Consider the following 22,035-nt stretch of genomic DNA (forward strand, 5'->3'; position numbering starts at 1 on the left):
AAGTTTCACTCTGAGAGATGTAAGAAGAATCGCCGTTGTGAAGTTGTACAATGTGGACCAACAGTGCCGCGATGAACTTGTGGATAGCATTCCACGAAGAATGTAAGCATGAATCAATGCAAGAGGACGTGCTTGTAGGTATTAGAGGTACCGATGTGTACAGCAATCGGAACCACCACCTCTGAAGGTCTCGCTGCATGGTGGTACAACATACAATGGGTGAATTCATGAGCAATAAAGAGGGCGGAAATGATGCTTATGTTGATCTCTAATTCAATTTTCTGTACGGCTTCCGGAACTTGCAGAACCGAAGTCACGCAAAACTGATTTGGAAGGCCAGCAAAAAACTGAGCCACCACATTTAGCTGCCACAGACCGAGAAAGTCCTACCGCAAAACGAAAATAAGAAATAAATAACAATAAGTGGTGATCGTGTCATAGGCACCAACAGAGGGGTGTTGCGCTGCTTGCTTTGGACACGCAGCGCTTCCCATACTCACAGTTGACGCTGAGCACGATTCTCCTGCTGACGCTGGGTGGCACGTCGTTGGAGGCGATGCACAGGTATGCCGCCATTTGGCGACGGTCCAGCCGCCATAGATGCAGGTCGTTGCCCACGTACGTCTCCACTGGAAGGGCCAGAAAAACGAGTCAGATGAGAAAACATGGTCGTCAGATCATACACAGAGTATACCCGAAACTTTCTGGCATATTAAAAGTGTGAGCCGGACCGAGACTCGAACTCTGAACCGTTACCTTTCGCTGGCCAGTGCTCTACCATCTGAGTTACCCAAGCGCGACTCACGCCCCGTCCTCACAGCTTCACATCTCTAAGTACCTCGTCTCCTACCTTCCTAACTTTAATGAAGTTCTTCTGCGAACCTTGCTGAACTAGCACTCCTGAAAGAAAGGATATTGCGGAGACATGGCTTAGCCACAGCTTGTGGAATGTTTCCAAAATGATATGCTTGGGTAGCTCAGATGGTAGAGCACTTTCCCGCGAAAGGCAAAAGTCTCGAGTTCGCGACTTAGTCCGGCACACAGTTTTATTTTGCCATGAAGTTTCATATCAGCGCCCCCCCCCCCCCCCCCCACCCCAGCAGAGTGAAAATCTCATTCCAGAGTATACCCAAACTTTTCCAACAAAACTTCCGAGGTTGTTCAGGTTTGTTTTTTGAGGAGTTTAGCTTACGTGATCAGTGGTCTCCGGTGCGTCGTCACAATAAAATAATAATGATTTATTCGGTTTGTTACCCCAATTACTTCAATTTGAGTGGTAATACCTTCACAACAGCGAAAAAATCTGTAATATTAAATCAACAAGGTGTAGAACAGAAAGCATAGGCTGACGCAACAGCCCTCAGACAGAAACTAATGGGCAGGGTATTTACAATCAAACTTTCTCCACATGAGAGGATGACGAAAAACGAGTGATCTTTGGAAATGAAACTTTGAGGAAATATTTGTAAGGACATGAGGAAGAGAAATAACGACTGAACCATGCAAAGCCACATGGGAGGGTAACATTTGTTAATTGTTTACCATATGTTTGTTCCAGTTTACAAAAGTAGCTCCGTGTGACTACCACATACATCCAGGAACCGCGCTAGAGATACCGTTCCACGACTGTTCACATCACATTCCGAACGGTGGAACACAGAATCTTCAGCATTGGGATCAGCAATCTCAGCCATAACCTCTCCAACAATTTGCGGCGCAACTGGCCGTCGGCCTCTCCCTGGAGCAATCCCAAAATCGCAAGTTAATTCGAACTTTCGAATCCTGTTCTTCAGCTCCGGTGTGTAAGGAGGACCTGTCCATATTCCTTCAGTGCTCCTATACTTGCGAAGACCAACAATGCAGTTGATGTTTTTTACATGAAATACCCGTACGAGTAAAGTCCTGCTCAAGTTCTCCAGACCGATGTCCAGTGTCTGCAGCTGTAATGCATACAGATGCTTCTGTTCCAACCCTACGTCGCGGTACAAATATCCTCGCCTAACGGCAAAAGATGACAATAACACTACTAACGACGCAAATTCTGCTGCGCAGTCTGGACAATTTTCTTATAACTTTGGGTATCCGTAAGCTAAGTAGTTTACAGTGTACACTGACTCAAGTGGCGAAAGTTTGATTATATCGACCCTGTACTGTAATCGGGTTGCGATCGCTGCGGCAGCAGTCAAGTGTCAAGCGCAGCTTTTTTTTTTTTTTTTCCTTTGTTTCTCCTGTGTGAATTCATTGAGTCTGCGCATGAGGTGCATATTGGCAAACTCTTTATCTCTAAACTGATCAGTTACGTATCGTTGTTAAGGTACAAGTAGCACTGCTGGAAAAACGAACTCGATAGAGTTACCAGCAGTTAATGCAAGTAAGACGGCGAAGAGCAAAATGGTTATCACTGTTGCCAACTGCAAGTACCTTGTATGAGTGGAACAAGACACGTAGCACATACCTTCGACACACGGGCTATTTTAAATATTCAAGGAGGCGTTTACTCTGTTACGAACCCTATTACCAAAGTACTCAGAAAATCTGAACAAACTCAATAATTTTGCCGGTAGAATTGCCTCTCGCCCTATGTATTTTGCCTCCAAAAACCGTACTCAGAATTTAACTGCTGATCTATAATCTGGAACTCGGTGTTCTGAGATGGGGAACCAATTGTTGGAAATGAATATACCACATTATCCTGGGTCTTCGATAGAAAAGATTCTCAAGCGGTGGTTCTAAACTCGCTGTGTATCAGTATAAACTATTCTCTGCTGCATGGACGTTGGAGCCCCAAATTTAAATTGTAATCTCTGAGGTAATAGAATTCGTTGGGTACCGATATGCACATATAAAGAGATGGCGGTAGTATCGCGTACAGGACATATAAAAGGGTAGTGCATTCTCGAGGCTAACATTTGTACTCAGGTGAATCATGTGAAAAGTTTTCCAGTGTGATTATGGTCGCACGATGGAGCTAGAAGTACGAGACATTCCATTTCAGAAATCTTTGCTAATTCAGTATTCTGAGAGGTGCTGTGTCAAGAATACTATATTTATGGCATTACCTACCACTACAAATAACGCAGTGGCCGACGACCTGATCTTAACGACCTAGAGGAGAAGCGTTTGCGTACAGTTGTCAGCCCTAAGAGGCCAGGAAGCTTCATGAAAGAACGACAGAAATCAATGTGGGACGTACGACGGACGTATCCTTTAGGAGAGTGCGACGAAATCTGGCATTAATGGGCTATGGAAGAGGATAACCGACGTGAGTGCCTTTGCTAACAGCCAGCCTCTTCAGGGCTCTTCACCATGTCGTTTGGATCCCAGAGGATTGGGAAACTGAGGTCTGGTCAGATGAGTCTTGGTTTCAGTTGAAGGAAGCTGAGTGACAACTCGAGAGATTTGCCAAACCATGGGACATTTATGGGACGTAATCGAGATGTGAGTTCGTGCACAAAATCCAGCACCTGCAACTTTTTCGCAATAATAGATGGCTCTAGAGGCAGCCTGGCTAAATATTTATGCAAGAGACTTTCGACAATTTGCTGAGTCCATGAAACATCGAGTTGTTGCACTATGTCGGAAAGAGCAGGTCAGAAACGATTTTAGGTGGTACTTCGTGCCTTTTTTACTCTCAGTATACGTTCGTTTTTCACATTGGAGATCAACGTTGTTCACAGACGTTACAGATACTTTCCGTGGTGCATTTATTGATGGTCGATCAGAAAGTAGCCCTCTGAATCTAAATCAGTGCACGAAGGAAGTACTGTAGCAAGTGTAGTATCAAATTCGAAGAAATTTGATCTCCGTGACCAATGACAAACGGAAAGAAAGAGGACTGAAGTTTAACGTCCTTTCGGCATCGACGTCATTAAAGACGGAATATGAACATGACTATGTTGAGGATGGGGAAAGAAAAATGCCGTGCCCTTTCAACGTAACCAAAAAAATTGTTCAAATGGCTCTGAGCGCTATGGTTCTTAACTTTTTAAGTCAACAGTCCCCTAGAACGTAGAACTAATTAAACCTAACTAACGTAAGGACATCACACACATCCATGCCCGAGACAGGATTCGAACCTGCGACCGTAGCGGTCGCTCGGTTCCGGACTGCAGCGCCAGAACCGCACGGCCACCGCGGCCGGCAGTAAGAAATGGTTGTGGGCATTCTTCTGCATATTGTACTGCGTACCAGTCGTACTTGAACAAATTCGTGAAATTTTGTTATGCAAACTAACATTGCACAGGTGACTAAAGTGTATCAACGCTATTCCGCTGATAAAGCAGGAACGAAAAAGATATATCAGAAATTACATTGTCTCACAACATTCTGAAAAATGCTTTACAGTGTCGAAAATTTCTATACGGAAAGACTGAATCTTTTTGTCGTCCTTCTAAAGGCAGATAAGATGTTATATGCATGTCAAGAGCCTAGCAAAAGCACTGATAGATTTATAAAACTGACGTTCAGATTTTACGAAACGAAAGCCTATTTGCACATTCTCTATCTGTAAACATTTTCTCCCTCCCTCGTTTAACCAAAAGATTTACAGCCTTTCTCTGACACTGAAAGCTTTCACCGTGACTTATTCTTTGGGCTAGCAAGGTACTGTGTTTTTGTTCTGGTCTTCAATTTGTACAAAAATCATCGTTCGGACCGCAATTCACGAAATCGTGTTATTCACGTCAAAGCAAAATCTTCAATGTCGACACATCTCGAATGAATGTCCGAGAAATTAACTATTAAATAACGCATACATAGATCTTCAGGAGATGCAGACGATATCGATTGAATACCACGTTCTTCATATTAATTAGATTCCACAGTACTGTGGAACATTGTAAGCTGGACAAGAACGAATGCTGGCATACATGAAGAAAACACAGAGACAACGTATTCAGCTTTGTCTCATTTGTTAACACTTAGCGATGCCGCAAAGACAACTCTTAATGATTATGTGTAGTAAACGAGATTCAAATGAATAGTAACTGTAGAAAGTTGTGCCCGATAAACCGGAACGGAAATGCGCTTTACAGATTACGATTGCGTTGTGACGTGTTATCTGTTTACCGATCTGCCGTGAGTCAAAGCTATACACACAGCGCGTTGCACAGGTGCTGTCTGTCGCAGCTACGATGGAGGTGAGCATTCTTCCAATCACCTGCCGAGCAACGATCATGGTAATAGTCAGTTTTTTTTTCAAGTATTGGCAGTAGTTCTTCGCACCTAAAATTTGAAATTGTTTTTCTTCCGAGGAAATAAATGTCAGGATAGTCTTCGACATTTCAGGTTGGACAGTTCCCTTGTAAGACGACAACCACTTGCTTCACCAACTACTAGCTATTACAAACGCAACCACCAACGAACTAAAATATTAGCTACAAAAAATTAGGAATTATAGATCTTTGATTCAAGTGGCTCTGTGCACTATGGGACTTAACTGCAGTGTTCATTAGTCCCCTAGAACTTAGAACTACTTAAACCGAACTAACGTGAGGACATCACACACAGGATTCGAACCTGCGACCGTAGCGCCTAGAACCGCTCGGCCACACCGGCCGGCTACAGATCTCTGTAGAACGGCGTACGCAGTTCTCGTTACGCTCAAATCGTAACAGTAGCAGGTAAGATTGACGCAGCTTTCCTTTAGAGAAAGCAATCGCACGCCCAACATGCAAGCAGGCACAGTAGCCTCAACACACAGCACTGGGCACATGGTCCTTTAGTATGGAATATGACTGACAAATCATTACACTCAGAGTACACTGCTTGTGCCCATCACAGCACACCGGAAATTGTTTGAATCAAATATTCGACCAATACTGTGATGTCTGTCACTAAAGCACTACGTTAGTGCTCCTCTTGTAATACAGAAACCCGTCTCTGCAAATCCTTCGGAGTCACAGTCCTCTCTCCAGAGTAACATACCATTTACTCTCCTACCACGTTCGTGTAAACGCTCTTTAGCAACGCTTCACATTGACTGTTAATGGAGCTCCAGTTGGCTGTCCACCAATTGTGCTCACTCTCTCGCACCTCTGACTGCCACGAATTCGACGCCTCTGTCCTGCTATACCCTTCGGAATAGTCGGTTCCAAGCACCCATAGAGGCCCGGCACCACCCCACAAATCTCCAGCCGCTTACACCACGGCTTCCGACGGAGGCTATTCTTTGTGACGCCGCATCTCCTACCCCGCTGCCTGCGTTTCATCAACTACGGCCGCCGCTACGACCGCGGTCAAGCCCGACATTGATCGCCGGTGACGCTAGAGGCTTCCCGACCGCTCAAGTGGGGTCAAAGCAATAGATTCCTGGATGTGATTCCCTTTGAGAGGGTACTTGGCGAGGTCAGCTCAGACTGGCACCGTTCTATCTAAACCAAACACTCACGCTAGATGTCCCCCACAAAATGCAGATTATTAAACATCTGGACTCAGGACAGCAATATTTGGAACAAACCCATCCATAAATATAAATATAAATAAGTGTCGAAGGCAATACACATCGACGTAGGTCGGTGTCTGGTCTGCCATGACGTCTTTTGTGAATTCAAGGCACATACCACCAGAGAATAACACAATGAAGGGAAGCGAATGTACATCAGTTGCACTGAGTGGTCAGAAACGGCGATACACTACAGAATGGCGGAGTACACGTTCCCCATGAACACCAACATGTTACTCATCCACCATGACAGTGGACGGGAATGGTCAGCTAGCACAACGCCTGTATCACGAACGATTTCCGTTTCGTGCCCCTCCACCACAAGCACATTCATTTTTGCAAGGCTGTAACAATGGTTTCGCGAAACGGGCACGTTGAAAGCCAATAGATCCGATTATGGACGTGACCGTACGCGCCACTTTGTCGGATGGGAAAGGAAGTCTTGCAAATGGCCGATCAGAACTGTGGATGAATACCCGCAACATCACAGGTTCCGTGGATGTATCCCAGAACAAAATGTTCAAATGTGTGTGCAGTCTTATGGGACTTAACTGCTAAGGTCATCAGTCCCTAAGCTTACACACTACTTAACCTAAATTATCCTTAGGACAAACACACAGACCCATGCCCGAGGCAGGACTCGAACCTCCGCCGGGAACAGCAGCACAGTCCATGACTGCAGCGCCTGAGACCGCTCGTATCCCAGAACAGTGTCTGGCGAGTTCTCCATGAACAGCAACTTCATCAAAATCGCCTCCAGAGGATGAAAGCACTGGGTCGGTCCAGTTGATTTTGCACCACTTGTCGACTACCGTCCATAGTTCGGTGGATCATTTTTTCCACAAATGAAGCGCATTTCACAAACGAACGTCTGCCCAACCGGTGTAAATACCACTAACACGTTTAGGATGAGGAAATCCCTCATGCCATACTTCACCATGGATTTCAATATCGTTTCCATATTAACGAGTGGGCCGTATTATCCATAGTCGTCTGAATGTCCCACGTTTTCTGACGTCCCACCTAACGGGTGATAGCTACTTGGCGTTCCTGTAAGGCGTACCGGTGCAACATATGGAGGCTTTTCCATTGCATATCCATCGGACTATGTGGTTACAGCATGACGGCGCGCTTGCCAATCGTACACGCGACATTCTGCTACACGTTCACCATACATTCGGGGAAAAGTCGGTATATGACGGTGGACCGATTCGTTGGCCTCCACGATGACCCAAACAGACACATATGTACTTTTCCGGTGGAAATACGTGATGGATATTGTTTACGAGACATCTTGCCCCTGTAATGGCTGCAGCACATGTCATTCTGGACACTCCAGGACTTCCGAGCCGTCTGCATGTGAACATTGCTCGCAGGTATACTTTGCGCTCTGAAATTAGTAGTGCTCACTTTCAGCGTATGTTGTAGTTAATCAGGTGCGAGTTGGTTGAAGCATTGGCAGTATATCTTTTGACGTTCTTTCAAAGTCGTTTGTCCACAAAACGGCACACTTATGGACATGAGCATATTACCAAATATTGGTCTCCTCTGTCCCCTCTGCAACACCTATAAGTGTTAGTAGAAATTCTGAGTCACCTTGCACAATGAAGAGTAGTAAGAGGAAAAACCACACAGGAAAATAAAGAGCGGTAGCCATGAAGCAGCTGATAGCAGTACATGGGGGAAATAAGTTTCTGAGTTCCTTATAAAATATCATCAAACAGAGAAAAATCACCGTATGTAATTGAAACAAGCCTAGATCCTGAAATTAGATGGCCGGCAGCCGTTCTCCAATTCCTGTAAAAAATTTATAACAATTTAATTTACATTAGGGCATTTTTTCACTACTGTGTTTAATATGTCTCACACAATTCTGTGGAAGGTTATTGGCACATAAAATATATTTTATTCTTATCTGATGGATACATATCACAGCACGATGACGAAATGTCCATTTTTTCCATATTGGTTACACTTACTGTGAAACTTAATTTTTAAATATCTTTCAGCATAAACTTTTAAGACTTTTCCGTGAGAAAGGGGTCTCTAGCTACTTTACATATGGTTTATTTTCGATGGCATATTGTTATTCACTAAACGTACTTAACACTTTAAATTGCTTATGGAGTTGGCACAACTTGACTAGAAGAAGGGATCGGTTGGTAGGACATGTTCCCAGACACCGAGGGACCATCAATTTAGTACTGGCTGGCAGCGTGGAGGGTAAAAATCGTAGAGGGAGACCAAAACATGAATACAATAAGCAGATTCAGAAGGATGTAGGCTGCAGTAGATACTGGGAGATGAAGAACCTTGCACAGGATAGAGTAGCATGGAGAGCTGCATCAAACCAGTCTCAGGACTGAAGACCACTACAACAACATGGAGTTGGAAGGAAAGTCACATATCATTTTAGTATGGAAAAAACAGAAAAAGTATTTTATACGTGGTCGCTGGCAAAATGCAAGTAACTTGCAGCTCAGTCGAGAACACTTTGTAGATGTAGACGCACGTTTCTCTGATTAGTATCGCAAACTGCGGGAAGACATTGGACGCCAATAGTTCCATAGCGGTAAGGCTGATATATACCCTGTATAATACTTGAAAAGAAGCTTGACAATAGTTTCTCTGCAACACTTATCAATAGTCATTTATTAAACCAATACAATTCATATTATATAATATGTTACAGAGACAAGAACTGATATTTTTTCTATACATTAAAATTTAGTCTTCATTTAAAGTAATACCAATGCGTTACTTTCAGGTTGAAAACCTCAATCAATATTCCAACACTGGTACAATCGCTGAAACTCGCGCAGATTTTCCGAAAACAGCTGTTAATGATTCTTGATCTTTTCCCGACGTAATGAATCGAAAGTATAGCTGTTTCTGTTGGAAACAAAATAAGATTGCTGTTAGGATAAACCCGACATTTACAAAACAAAGTAGCTTCAGAGGCATCTGAAGCTGAGAGCTGTTTCAGTTCACAGCTTGCGTATGTGAACACTAATGAAATTAAAAGTTAATGTGATAAGTTTTTATCTAAAAATTTATTACGATTTGTTCGATTAGCTTTTCCTTCCGTAAAAGTTTTCATGTATTAGTAATAAGCACCTGTCGATTCACGTTTACGAATTTTCGAGGTTTCAGTATGGCTTTGAGCGCAACACTTGGCTTCATATGACGGAAAGAAGCCGATCTCTGTGATCCCTTTTATATACTCTCTGTCCTGTGGCAGCACAGTCATGGTTGGCTGGGTGGGGCTGAAAGGACGGCGCGCTACCACTTTGAAATTCAACACACAATGGGCACCTCTCAGCACGTTTTTGAAATTTTACTCCGAAGAGTACAGCGGGAAGAGTAGACAGTACAGCAGTAACATAACAACAGCCAAGAGAAAATGTGCAAGAAATGGGGTAAAATAAGTATCAATTTAGAATACAGTCCTCTGAATGTATTACTATGCCTGCATCAGTGACGGTGGTCTCTTTGAAAAATTGCAATGAGGCGACTCTGTTGCTATAAGGTGGCAGCTACACTCCTGGAAATGGAAAAAAGAACACATTGACACCGGTGTGTCAGACCCACCATACTTGCTCCGGACACTGCGAGAGGGCTGTACAAGCAATGATCACACGCACGGCACAGTGGACACACCAGGAACCGCGGTGTTGGCCGTCGAATGGCGCTAGCTGCGCAGCATTTGTGCACCGCCGCCGTCAGTGTCAGCCAGTTTGCCGTGGCATACGGAGCTCCATCGCAGTCTTTAACACTGGTAGCATGCCGCGACAGCGTGAACGTGAACCGTATGTGCAGTTGACGGACTTTGAGCGAGGGCGTATAGTGGGCATGCGGGAGGCCGGGTGGACGTACCGCCGAATTGCTCAACACTTGGGGCGTGAGGTCTCCACAGTACATCGATGTTGTCGCCAGTGGTCGGCGGAAGGTACACGTGCCCGTCGACCTGGGACCTGACCGCAGCGACGCACGGATGCACGCCAAGACCGTAGGATCCTACGCAGTGCCGTAGGGGACCGCACCGCCACTTCCCAGCAAATTAGGGACACTGTTGCTCCTGGGGTATCGGCGAGGACCATTCGCAACCGTCTCCATGAAGCTGGGCTACGGTCCCGCACACCGTTAGGCCGTCTTCCGCTCACGCCCCAACATCGTGCAGCCCGCCTCTAGTGGTGTCGCGACAGGCGTGAATGGAGGGACGAATGGAGACGTGTCGTCTTCAGCGATGAGAGTCGCTTCTGTCTTGGTGCCAATGATGGTCGTATCTGTGTTTGGCGCCGTGCAGGTGAGCGTCACAATCAGGACTGCATACGACCGAGGCACACAGGGCCAACACCCGGCATCATGGTGTGGGGAGCGATCTCCTACACTGGCCGTACACCTCTGGTGATCGTCGAGGGGACACTGAATAGTGCACGGTACATCCAAACCGTCATCGAACCCATCGTTCTACCATTCGTAGACCGGCAAGGCAACTTGCTGTTCCAACAGGACAATGCACGTCTGCATGTATCCCGTGCCGCCGAACGTGCTCTAGAACGTGTAAGTCAACTACCCTGGCCAGCAAGATCTCCGGATCTCTCCCCCATTGAGAATGTTTGGGACTGGATGAAGAGTCGTCTCACGCGGTCTGCACGTCCAGCACGAACGCTGGTCCAACTGAGGTGCCAGGTGGAAATGGCATGGCAAGTCGTTCCACAGGACTACATCCAGCATCTCTACGATCGTCTCCATGGGAGAATAGCAGCCTGCATTGCTGCGAAAGGTGGATATACACTGTACCAGTGCCGACATTGTGCATGCTCTGTTGCCTGTGTCTATGTGCCTGTGGTTCTGTCAGTGTGCTCATGTGATGTATCTGACCCCAGGAATGTGTCAATAAAGTTTCCCCTTCCTGGGACAATGAATTCACGGTGTTCTTATTTCAATTTCCAGGAGTGTATTTAGTTGAATAAGATTCGGAAATGTGATCGTCACTTTAAAAAACTGATATGGGCATATTTTGTCGACATAAAGGGTAAGCGGTTTAATACAACAGAAAATAAAAAATAAATTTCCAAAAAATAATTGCTTATCTCATAGTTCAGATCTTACAGTGCTCTACCATCTGTATAATTTTGATCGTGAAACTTTGGAACACCGAGCGGGAATGGACAATCAAAATCAATGTAACTAACAGCACATGACATTTCATGCAGGTAAAATAGTTTCATTGTCATGGTATTAGTAGCGTGTAAGAGATTTTTGATCACGACCTGTGATTCTTGGTCTGTGATGTGGAGAAAGTACTCCACATCAACAGAATTTTCGACACGAGAGCGCCTTTTGTTGGCACTATACTTTGAACACAGAGTAGATCGTTGTAGTTCTGGCTAGACGTTAAGTAAGGGGGCCGTAAAGCCCGGATCATACCAACCTTGCGTGAGGTTGCGGGCGCCCAGCCGTAGCGTTATGTGCTCGCCGTCCTCCCGTCGCCACGATATCCGAGGGGTTGGCCGCCCTGAGGCCCTGCAGCGCAAGGTGGCGTTTTCACCCTCGGTGACCGCCATGTCGCCGCTCGTCTCTTCAATCAAGATGTCCGGTGGCACTGCGGACAGGAGGAACATATAGGAATTAGCTCAAATGCGCCTCTACCCGTAGATCGTTGTGAATTGCTGCTCAGCCAAACAGTTTGAGCTACCATTCTCTCCGCACAGCGAATACTGTACTGTAAATGCGTTTCTTGAAGAATTATCATTAAAATTTGCTGCGGCAGAATTATCTACTGTATCGATTATCCTGAAATTACTAAGAAATAAACGAAGGAAGGAAATGTCGAATTTAACATCCCGTCCATGCTGAGATCATTCACATAGTGAGTTTAGAGGGCAAGTTGTGCTTCTTGACTCTTCGAATTGAATACAGCATTGCACAACATTGTGTGCGCTCTAGTTCTTAAATTAGTACCATGTAATCATGCATGAAGTTGTGATCTTTATTGATAAGACACATGTTGCATTAATATATATTTGCTTCAAAATTGATCAAATGGCTCTGAGCACTATATGACTCAACATCTAAGGTCATCAGTCCCCTACAACTTAGAACTACTTAAACCTAACTAACCTGAGGCAGGATTCGAACCTGCGACCGAAGCGGTCGCGCGGTTCCAGACTGAAGCACTTGAACCGCTCGGCCACAGCGGCCGGCATATTTTCTTCTATTCTCTTGTTTTCAAATGTGTAAATGATATTTGAGTTTCATGTTTTATTAATGTATTATTACGGTAGTGTGTATGTTACAATGTTTTGTAAGATGCGAATGTGGGCAGTGTGAGGAAGCACTAATGTAAGTAGCTTTGTTTGTAACAAAAATAATGAATTTTCAGTTACGGTCGTTTTTAATATACTGTTGTAAGAAGTGATGAGCATAACAGTTTTAATATAATTTTGCGAGAAGTGAAGAGCATAACTAAGGTCGTCTGGTTCCCGAGGCGCTACTGCCCTTCGTTCTCTTCTTCTCTTTTGTGGGCAGAGAGCCTGTTCGTGAGGATAATGGGGTGACATGTATGGGCAATATTCAGTAGTTTCTTGGCGCCAATGCAGCCACACTGTTTAAACACATTGAAACTGTTACATGTGATAGTGTTTGAGCACAATATGGAACATAGACGGTTTTACTCTAGTGTCAAGTCAAGTACACTTTTGTAACTGGAAAAAGTGTTAGTTTATTTCATGATTAACTTTAGCGGGCGGTGAAGCAAATTGATGAACTTCTACAGTAATCTTTAGCTGCGACATTGGTGTGTTCTCAGGATAGCTTACTTAAACGCTGAACCTACAAGATTTTATTCGATATTTCACGCATCCTTACCGATACTTAGCTACGATTATATTTCTTTAATTTATGGTGGAAACTGACTCAAATTTAATGATTTCATTTTAAGTGATTATATTCCCTTTCGTGATGCCATTGATAATATTGTACACAGTAATCAACTTGACTTCCCCACTGAGGTGTCTACATACCTCACTAATGTGTTTCGACAGAATGTCCTCTTTTATGTAACTAATTTTGGTGTTTATCGATTATTGCAATATATGCTACACATCATTTGTTTAGTTTCTAGTTACATTACAAAGCCAATTATAGAGAGTCGCGGTATGTTGTAAGAAGCACAGAGGTGGATGACCCACCCTTGTCATTGTACAGCCACACATTGTTGTCAGGATAATTCACTGGCCCATACTCGTAAAAGTCCCAGCACCAGTTAGAACACGGAAGTAAAACGTGATTATTGTCTTAACTAGGACGGTCGGCTTGCCGCACGCACTCCCACATTAAACAAAGATTGGAATTAATTATAGTGATATTTGAAGGAAGGCTCCCCCTATTAATCTCGAGTGATTATGGGATTGTTATTTTCAGCTTTTATTGACATAAAATAAATTCTTGTTAATTAAACTATAAATGGTCGTAATGCTAAGTAATTACTCACAGAAGGGTTACCCTAAGGTCGTTTCGAATTAAGTTACACCTTATGGAAATCAACTGAGAACCAAATAACCTATAGCAAAGATACACTGTTTGCTTAGGTCATTAATAAATGTGGCAGGTAAACTACTGCACTACAGGAAATTACTAAATACAGCATCTTAAAGAAGAAATTACTTCAGCAGCTCAAGGAGTGCCTGCATGCAAGGTTATGCATATCCAGCCTCTTCATATCTCTATATCACCTGGACACGATATGATCGAGATTTTCAGAATAACTAAACATTTGTCATGGAACGTCAATTTTAGTTATTGGCGTTGAACTGCGTCCTTGTTCAACGGACTCGATAAGCCTGATGTACTCAATAAAGAGATGATCTTGCTCTTCTCAGAGACATTTGGTATTCAAAGAGTTAGACAAAACACTCGATGTAATCACATCAGTTAGTGGTAGTGTTCTTAAACGAGCGGCTAACTTAGAATCCATTCGTTGCTTCAAGTGCTGAAAGCATTTATACGAGTTGATTTCCGTGAGGGTGCGCTGGATTACAAGCGCTTTTGCTTTCTGGTGGGGTGTGAGAACATGGTAATCTGTATTTATACTTCGCAAGTTACATTACGAGATGTGGCGGACTGTATGTCGTGTACCGCTTTGCCCTTCCCCCATTTCCAAATCAAGCAGCGAATGATTCGCTCTAGCAACGATTCTTTAAGACTCCATGTGAGCTCTTATCTCTCTAACTTTTCCTCCATGATCTTGCTGCAAAATTTACGTAATTGGAAGCAGCATATTGGCTGATTCACCTAGAAACATGTTAGTCACACACTACGGATGTGGTGCCTTTCCCCATTACTCGTGGCATTAAACAGATACCTGGAACAGTTCGAACGTGTTGTGCATCTGCAGTGAAATGATCAGTTGGTCGTCCCTAGTAACTTATGTGGTCTCTGTTCTTTCGGACTCTCAAGGGAATCAACGAAATGCTGCGAGAATTGAGGATGATGAGCGAGGGCACTACTTTAATAGTGTGTGGAAAAGGTGAGAATTCGGGTCTGACAGAAGGCGTGCTAGCGTAGTTCGTGCAGTTAAGCTGACCACTGTTTCCGGAAGGCGCAGTTTTGAGTGCATCTGCCTAATAAGCAGGAGACCCGGGTTTCGAATCATGGTCAGAAACAAATCTTCATGTTTCCACAATGATACCAATCAGAACCCACTGGTAGCTAATGCCGTTAATTCCTCTGTTTAATGATTGATTTATAAGGGCTGCTGGATCGAAATGATGACTGAACGTTCGGAGTTGTCCTAAGGAACAGTCAGCATACGCAAAATTTCTGGTGTCGTGACTTCACTGTTTATAACAACATCATCAGTAAAAAGCCATATGCAATTTTCGGCGTTAACCATTATACATTTATTCGTTTAAAGAGCGGAATTTGCTACGCGACATTGTGAAAAGTTGCCGTTTCATATCCTTTAGTGTCATGAGGTCTATAACGGTGCTGCGTTCCAAGCAGACAGCTGTCTTTGAGTTTCTGTTGGTGGAAAAGCAGAAGTTTGCTGATATTTAATGGTCCTCGATGAATGTCTACCGTGACCTGGCAGTGAATAAAAGCACGGTGAGTCGCATGGCGAGGCATGTGCCAACATCGCAAGAAACCTCCATTGGACCTTCATCATCTATCCTATTGCCGGATCCCGCGCCTACCCACTTCCATCTGTCGGGCCCAATGAAGGATGCACTGTGCGGGAAGTAGTACGTGGATGAGAGGTAGGTTATTGATGGAGCACGACGATGACAACGACATCGACGAGGAGACTGGTACCACGCAGGAATGCAGGTCCTACGAGTAATGAGACCAAAGGCCATGGCATTCAACAGAAATATGTAGAAAAATAGGGTATAGTAGTCATAGGGTGGGGAATAATACGATGTATTGGGTCATGAATGAAACCTAACTGCTTTTATTAAAAAAAACTGTTGCAATAATTACTGAAGACCCCTCGTATATATTATGAAAAATAATAGTTGTGCGACACTTCCATGAGATATGCCCTAGTTACCTTTACAAGTGAAGTGTTCTCTCCGTTGGGAATGACATGTTGTGTTCAATATGCTAAAAACTCTTTAATTCTGTCACACAGCTGGTCTTATGTCCTGGTCTCATGTTCCGTACACTCGTATTGTTTTTCCCATGAGACAACAATACGTAACTGTACAGAACTCTGTCCGATAGTAAAGGAACACTGTATGAACTTGGGCGCTGGTATCTACTGCTTTCTGGGTCTCGTGGACTAAACTAGCTGGGGCTCACTCGATCGTTGGTGACGGAAGCCATTCGTAGAGGAAAGACTATAGGCCTCCTTACATCTCATAACACGCTAACACACAACATGTTCGAAAATTCTAAACCTGACATTCATGGTGAAGAACCAGTGTCAATATTGACCCTAGCCGAGAGCGAATTTAAAAGTCCCCAGCATGTTTCTAACGAACTACGACCTTTAAACTGAAGAAAAATGATTTTCGATATAGCGCCGCTTTTAGCAAATGCACGTTATAAAGTTTTTATACTCGTAATGAGATCTCTTTCTCTAATTGTTGATTTTGAGAGATCTGCGAAATACATGTCTCCGCCTGACACAATACCTCCCTATCCCGAATTTCTTTCGGAGTGTAACAGGCGCAACTGGAGATAAGTATGTCAGTTGGGCTGGAATCTGTACTTCTAATCATTTATACAGTTTCCATAAAACTCCAAACTGTCCCGATAACAGATGATTAATTTTGAAGTCTAATTATATTCTCATTTCTTCATCTAGGTGGTTAGTAGGTTGTGTAGTACGCACCTGTGTTATTGGTTTTCTTCTGGAAGGTAATCATTAACAGAAAGCAATTTTGAATTCCTGAAGGAAACGAGGGATGTCGTTATCGTTAAAAAATCTCCACGTAATTTTCTGGTTCTGGGCACCAGCCTAACACCCACGGTTTTTACGGTAGCTTCATTTGTGAGTTGCGATGCTGCGTCTACGTTGGGATGACGTAGCGACGCATAAAACCATTTAGATTTTTTTTCTCTTTAAACTGCGGCAACTTTCCGGGGAAAGTGATATTAGTACTTTCTTTTGACCTGCTCTCAATAGATACGAGCCGCGCAGGATTAGCAGAGCAGTCAGGAGCGCTGCAGTCACGGACCGTGCGGCTGATCCCGGCGGAGGATCGAGTCCTCCCTCGCGTATGGGTGTGTGTGTTTGTCCATAGGATAATTTAGATTAAGTAGTGTGTAAGCTTAGGGACTGTCGACCTTAGCAGTTAAGTCCCATAATATTTCACACACACAATACATACGACCCCAAAATTGCATAAACTTTTAATACAGGTAATTTATGTCAGATGTCACTTTCTTTTCTGAAGTACATATAGCGTCTCCTGTTTCAGCTTGATAGTTATCCATGGGAAATTAAATTCTTGGTTGCGTGCACTAAATGTGACTTTTTTTCTCTCTTTTCGTAAATCAGACTAGTTTAATGCGGTCCGCAACGAATTCCTCTCGTGTGCTAATATCTTCATCTCAGAACGTTACCTACAACCATCAGCTTAGTTAATTACTGTCTTTATTTCAGTCTTAGTGAAATACAATTTTTTTGTCTGAGTGGCTTTTTTGATGTCCTATCAACCGATCTCTTTCTTATAGATATTATCCTTTAGAATTTGTCGTCATAACTTTATTGGTTATCAATTTACTTAATTTTCAACGTTCTTCTGCAGTACCGTGTCTCAACTGCATCGATTGTCTTTACTTCTAATTTCCCTAGATTCAATGGCTCACTTACATGGTAGCAAATTTTGTGAAAACTGAAGTTGCAGTCTCGTTACTAACATCCACAACGCGCAATGAGTTATCGCTGGCAATTAGCAGTCCAAATGAAAGGACTTTTTGATGGCACGGGATACCAGTTCATTGATTAGAACGAAAGACACACACACACACACACACACACACACACACACACACACACACACACACACTCACACACCAAAACTAGTTTAAAAGGCACATTGACTGGTATACCGGCAAGCTTTGTCTGTATCTGTAGCTATTATGTTAAAAATATTCTGTTAGAAATATGCTATTTTCTGTCGAGATATTTGTCATCATGGTAGGAAAGGCGAGTAGTGGACTTCGGTTCATAAGGAATATTTTAGGAAAGCTTAGTTCGTCAGCAAGGTAGACCGCATATAGGACGCCAGCGTGGCCGATTCTTGAGTTCTGTTCCAGTGTTTGAGATCCGCACCATGTCGGATTGAAAGAAGGCATCGAAGCAATTCAGAGGCGAGTTCCTAGGTTACCGGTGGGTTAGATAAGGATGCATGTATTATAGATATGCTTCGGAAGCTCAAGTGGGAATCCCTGGACGAGAGGAGACATTCATTTCAAAGAACAGTACTGAGAAACTTTAGAGAACCGGCATCTGAAGCTGACTGCAGAACGATCTTACTGCTGCTAACATATATTTCGCGTATGGCCCTTGGAGGTAAGATACGAGACATTAGTGGTCATGCGGCGGCATAGAGATAGCCGTTTTTCCTCACTATCTGTGAGTGGCACAGGAAAGGAAATGTTTAGTTGTGGTACAGGGTACCCTCCGCAACGCACAGTGTGGCAGCTTGTGGAATATGTACATTGATATGGATGTATTGGTATGCTTCACTGCAACGAGTTTCGGAATAACATTTTCAGCGACAGCATTGACCTTTCGTACGTTACTTCTGTTTCAGTTTAATATCAAAAAAATGTTTTCATAATGACAATATCACATGGTTCCTGTTGTGACAAAGGCAGGGTAAATAAGTCGTTTGGCCTACGACACAATGTGGAAATGAAAACACTCTCTATCTCTAAATGTTCATCCCCCAGCATTCGCCTGTGCAACAACTAGTCACACAAACGTGCAATGCAGGTTGTCGCCACTGAAATCCGCAGCCAACAATACTACGGGAGATCGCATAGAAGCAGTCAGACAGTAATATAAACAGCCGAGGTTGTTGTGGGCAGATCATCCTGGTACGGACACGGTTTCGGATGGTGCCAGTTACGTTGCTGACAGAGTGAATGCCGCAGTACACAGGGCTGCAATCACGGCCACCTCTCCCACCTACCGACCTCATGCCCCTGCTGCATGGACACTTGTCTTCTCTCACCAGCTGAATGTCTCCTGGGTGCTGCTTTGGCGGACTTGGTCTCCGGCCCGTCCTCCTGCTCGCTGCTACCCATTCAGGACTACGTCTTGCTAGACGCCATTTCCGACCATCCACGACCACTGTCTCAATGGAGACAGTTCTATGACTACCATCTCACTGCATACGGACCACCCAAGATTTTGCTAGATTGTGACCTATGAACATCCAGGACTGCGGTCTCGCTAGTGGCCCCATCTGACTGTCCAAGAGTACCGTCTCATGTGACACCATCGTGGACTGCCATCTCACCGTCACACTGTCCGACCATCCAGGACTTTTGTCAATGTCAATGTAATTCACTAACAGCATTATATCTCAAGATGTTATTGTAGTTTGTGGGCTACCAGTTTCAGCATTTCACCATACCACCTTCAGGACCCACATGCCTCTCTCCAAACAAACTAAAATGCCATATAGAGCCATAAATCTCTTGATGTCATGAATTCACTCGTTTCAATAGTGATTCCTTGCGAAGGACACGCGACTGTCCTACTCTACGTTTGCACCGACGTAGAGTAACATTTTCTATTCCCTTTTCTCTTGTCTTATGACGCTCCAGAAGCTAAAACTACAGGATACTTTCAACCCAAGATGGGGATAATAGTTTACTTCACTAAAGAGTTTATTAGTTGACTGAACAATTAAAAACGGCCAAAATGTGTCAAGGAAAAGGAAAGGGCTTGACGCCCAGTCACATTCAGTACTGATAATAGTACGGCACATGTGGGTGACCTGATTTTGAGTGACTGACAAGTTAATGTTGATGAGGTGGGAAACCAAGCGCGCACTGGTCATCCTTCACCATATGGCGTCTTCCATAACTGGCTCAACCTACGCAAAAGCATTGTAATATGAACATCCAAAGAAGCCGATACAAAGTACATGTGTATTCATTTAAGAACCTTTCATCAGCTACTGCAGTTTCACACTAATGAAGGTGAAGCTGAAGGTGAACCATAAGTTCATTACATTGAACTAGAGAGCGAACTTCAGAGCATGGGTGAAAGCGCCTTGGATCTTCAGTCAAAGAGAAATTAGCGGATCATCCTTCTGCTGGTATAGTGAAACTCCATATCTTGGGATGTACAAGAGCCAATTTTGGAATATTCCCTGCGGAAGAAGGTAAAAGTAAACAGTTACGTTAACAGTGATGTGCCTATCAAAAAATTGAAGCCTGCAAGTCGAAAGAAAAGCGGAGGTCTATAACGATGTATCTGCACGACAACACGCTCCAACATTTCGCCACAAACACCGTTAAACTGACCGAAGCACGCATTTCAAGGTGCTGGAACTCCTTGCATTCAGTACCGGTGCCTCTTCTTTGGATCTCCATTTGTTTAATTTGTTTTAAACGGGCGGGAATCGGTGTATAAGTGTCTACATCTACATTTACATCCATACTCCGCAAGCCACCTGACGGTGTGTGGCGGAGGGTACCTTGAGTACCACTGTCGGTTCTTCCTTTTATTCCAGTCTCGTATTGTTCGTGAAAAGAAAGATCGTCGGTATACCTCTGTGTGGGCTCTAATATCTCTGATTTTACCTCATGGTCTCTTCGCGAGATATACGTAGGAGGGAGGAATATACTGCTTGACTCTTCGGTGAAGTTATGTTCTCGAAACTTCAACAAAAGCCCGTACCGAGCTACTGAGCGTCTCTCCTGCACAGTCTTCCACTGGAGTTTATCTAGCATCTCCGTGACGCTTTCACGATTACTAAATGATCCTGTAACAAAGCGCGCTGCTCTCCGTCAGGTATTCTCTATCTCTTCTATGAACTCCATCTGGTACGCATCCCACACTGGTGAGCAATATTCAAGCAGCGGCGAACAACTGTACTGTATCCTATTTCCTTTGTTTTTGGACTGCATTTCCTTAGGATTCTTCCAATGAATTTCAGTCTGGCATCTGCCTTACCGACGATCAATTTTATATGGTCATTCCATTTTTAATCACTCCTAATGCCTACTCGCAGATAAATTATCTAATTAACTGCTTCCAGAACAGCTTTCAGCTCAGCGGGAAAACTTATTCTCTGAGTATTGGAAAACCTCGAATTAAAAAATAAAATGAAGAGCCATTTCAGGTTGCCTTGTACAGCAGCTTCAGGATAACTCTTCGAGTCTTGCACTAGCCCTAAAAGGGCGCACAGTCAACTTTACTTTGAGTGGTTGAGTTGTTGGTTCCTGAAGCTGGCTGACGAACAGCAACAATGACAGCTCGCTGAGCAGATGCCTGGGGAGACCCCACAACAGCAGGTTGACGACACAGGAGAGCTGCCTCGTTGTTTGGTAATCGAATAGTTGGTAGGGCAGCAGGCGAGCAGAGAAGTCTGATAAGAGGCGCGAGGGAAGACAAGTGGGAACTGGCTACAGGACTCCAATACAGTTGTTGTTGTGGTCTTCAGTCCTGAGACTGGTTTGATGCAGCTCCCTATGCTACTCTATCCTGTGCAAGCTTCTCCATCTCCTAGTACCTACTGCCACCTACATCCTTCTGAATCTGCTTAGTGTATTCATTTCGTGGTCTCCCTGTACGATTTTTAACCTCCACGCTGCCATTCAATACTAAATTGGTGATCCGTTGATGCCTCAGAACATCTCCTACCAACCGATCCCTTCTTCTAGTCAAGGTGTGCCACAAACTTCTCGTCTCCCCAATCCTATTCAACACCTCCTCATTAGTTATGTGATCTACCCATCTAATCTTCAGCATTCTCCTGTAGCACCACATTTCGAAAGCTTCTATCGTCTTCTTGTCTAAACTATTAATCATCCATGTTTCACTTCCATACATGGCTACACTCCATACAAATACTTTCAGAAACGACTTCCTAACACTTAAATCTATATTCGATGTT

At 43.9% G+C, this 22,035-nt stretch overlaps 1 protein-coding gene across 1 annotated transcript in view; it reads right to left on the reverse strand.

Moving 5' to 3' along the window:
- Positions 1-22,035, reverse strand: part of LOC126278938 (lachesin-like) — a 593,085-nt gene that overhangs the window by 121,739 nt on the left and 449,311 nt on the right. Inside the window, exons 4-5 of the mRNA XM_049979215.1 lie at positions 11,880-12,050; positions 501-629 (exon numbers count right to left, since the gene is read on the reverse strand). Of these exons, the coding sequence (XP_049835172.1) occupies positions 501-629; positions 11,880-12,050 (300 nt within the window). The remainder of the gene's footprint in view (positions 1-500; positions 630-11,879; positions 12,051-22,035) is intronic.

The sequence above is a fragment of the Schistocerca gregaria genome, chromosome 6, assembly GCF_023897955.1.
Source record: "Schistocerca gregaria isolate iqSchGreg1 chromosome 6, iqSchGreg1.2, whole genome shotgun sequence".
In the NCBI taxonomy this organism is placed as follows: Eukaryota; Metazoa; Arthropoda; class Insecta; order Orthoptera; family Acrididae; genus Schistocerca; species Schistocerca gregaria.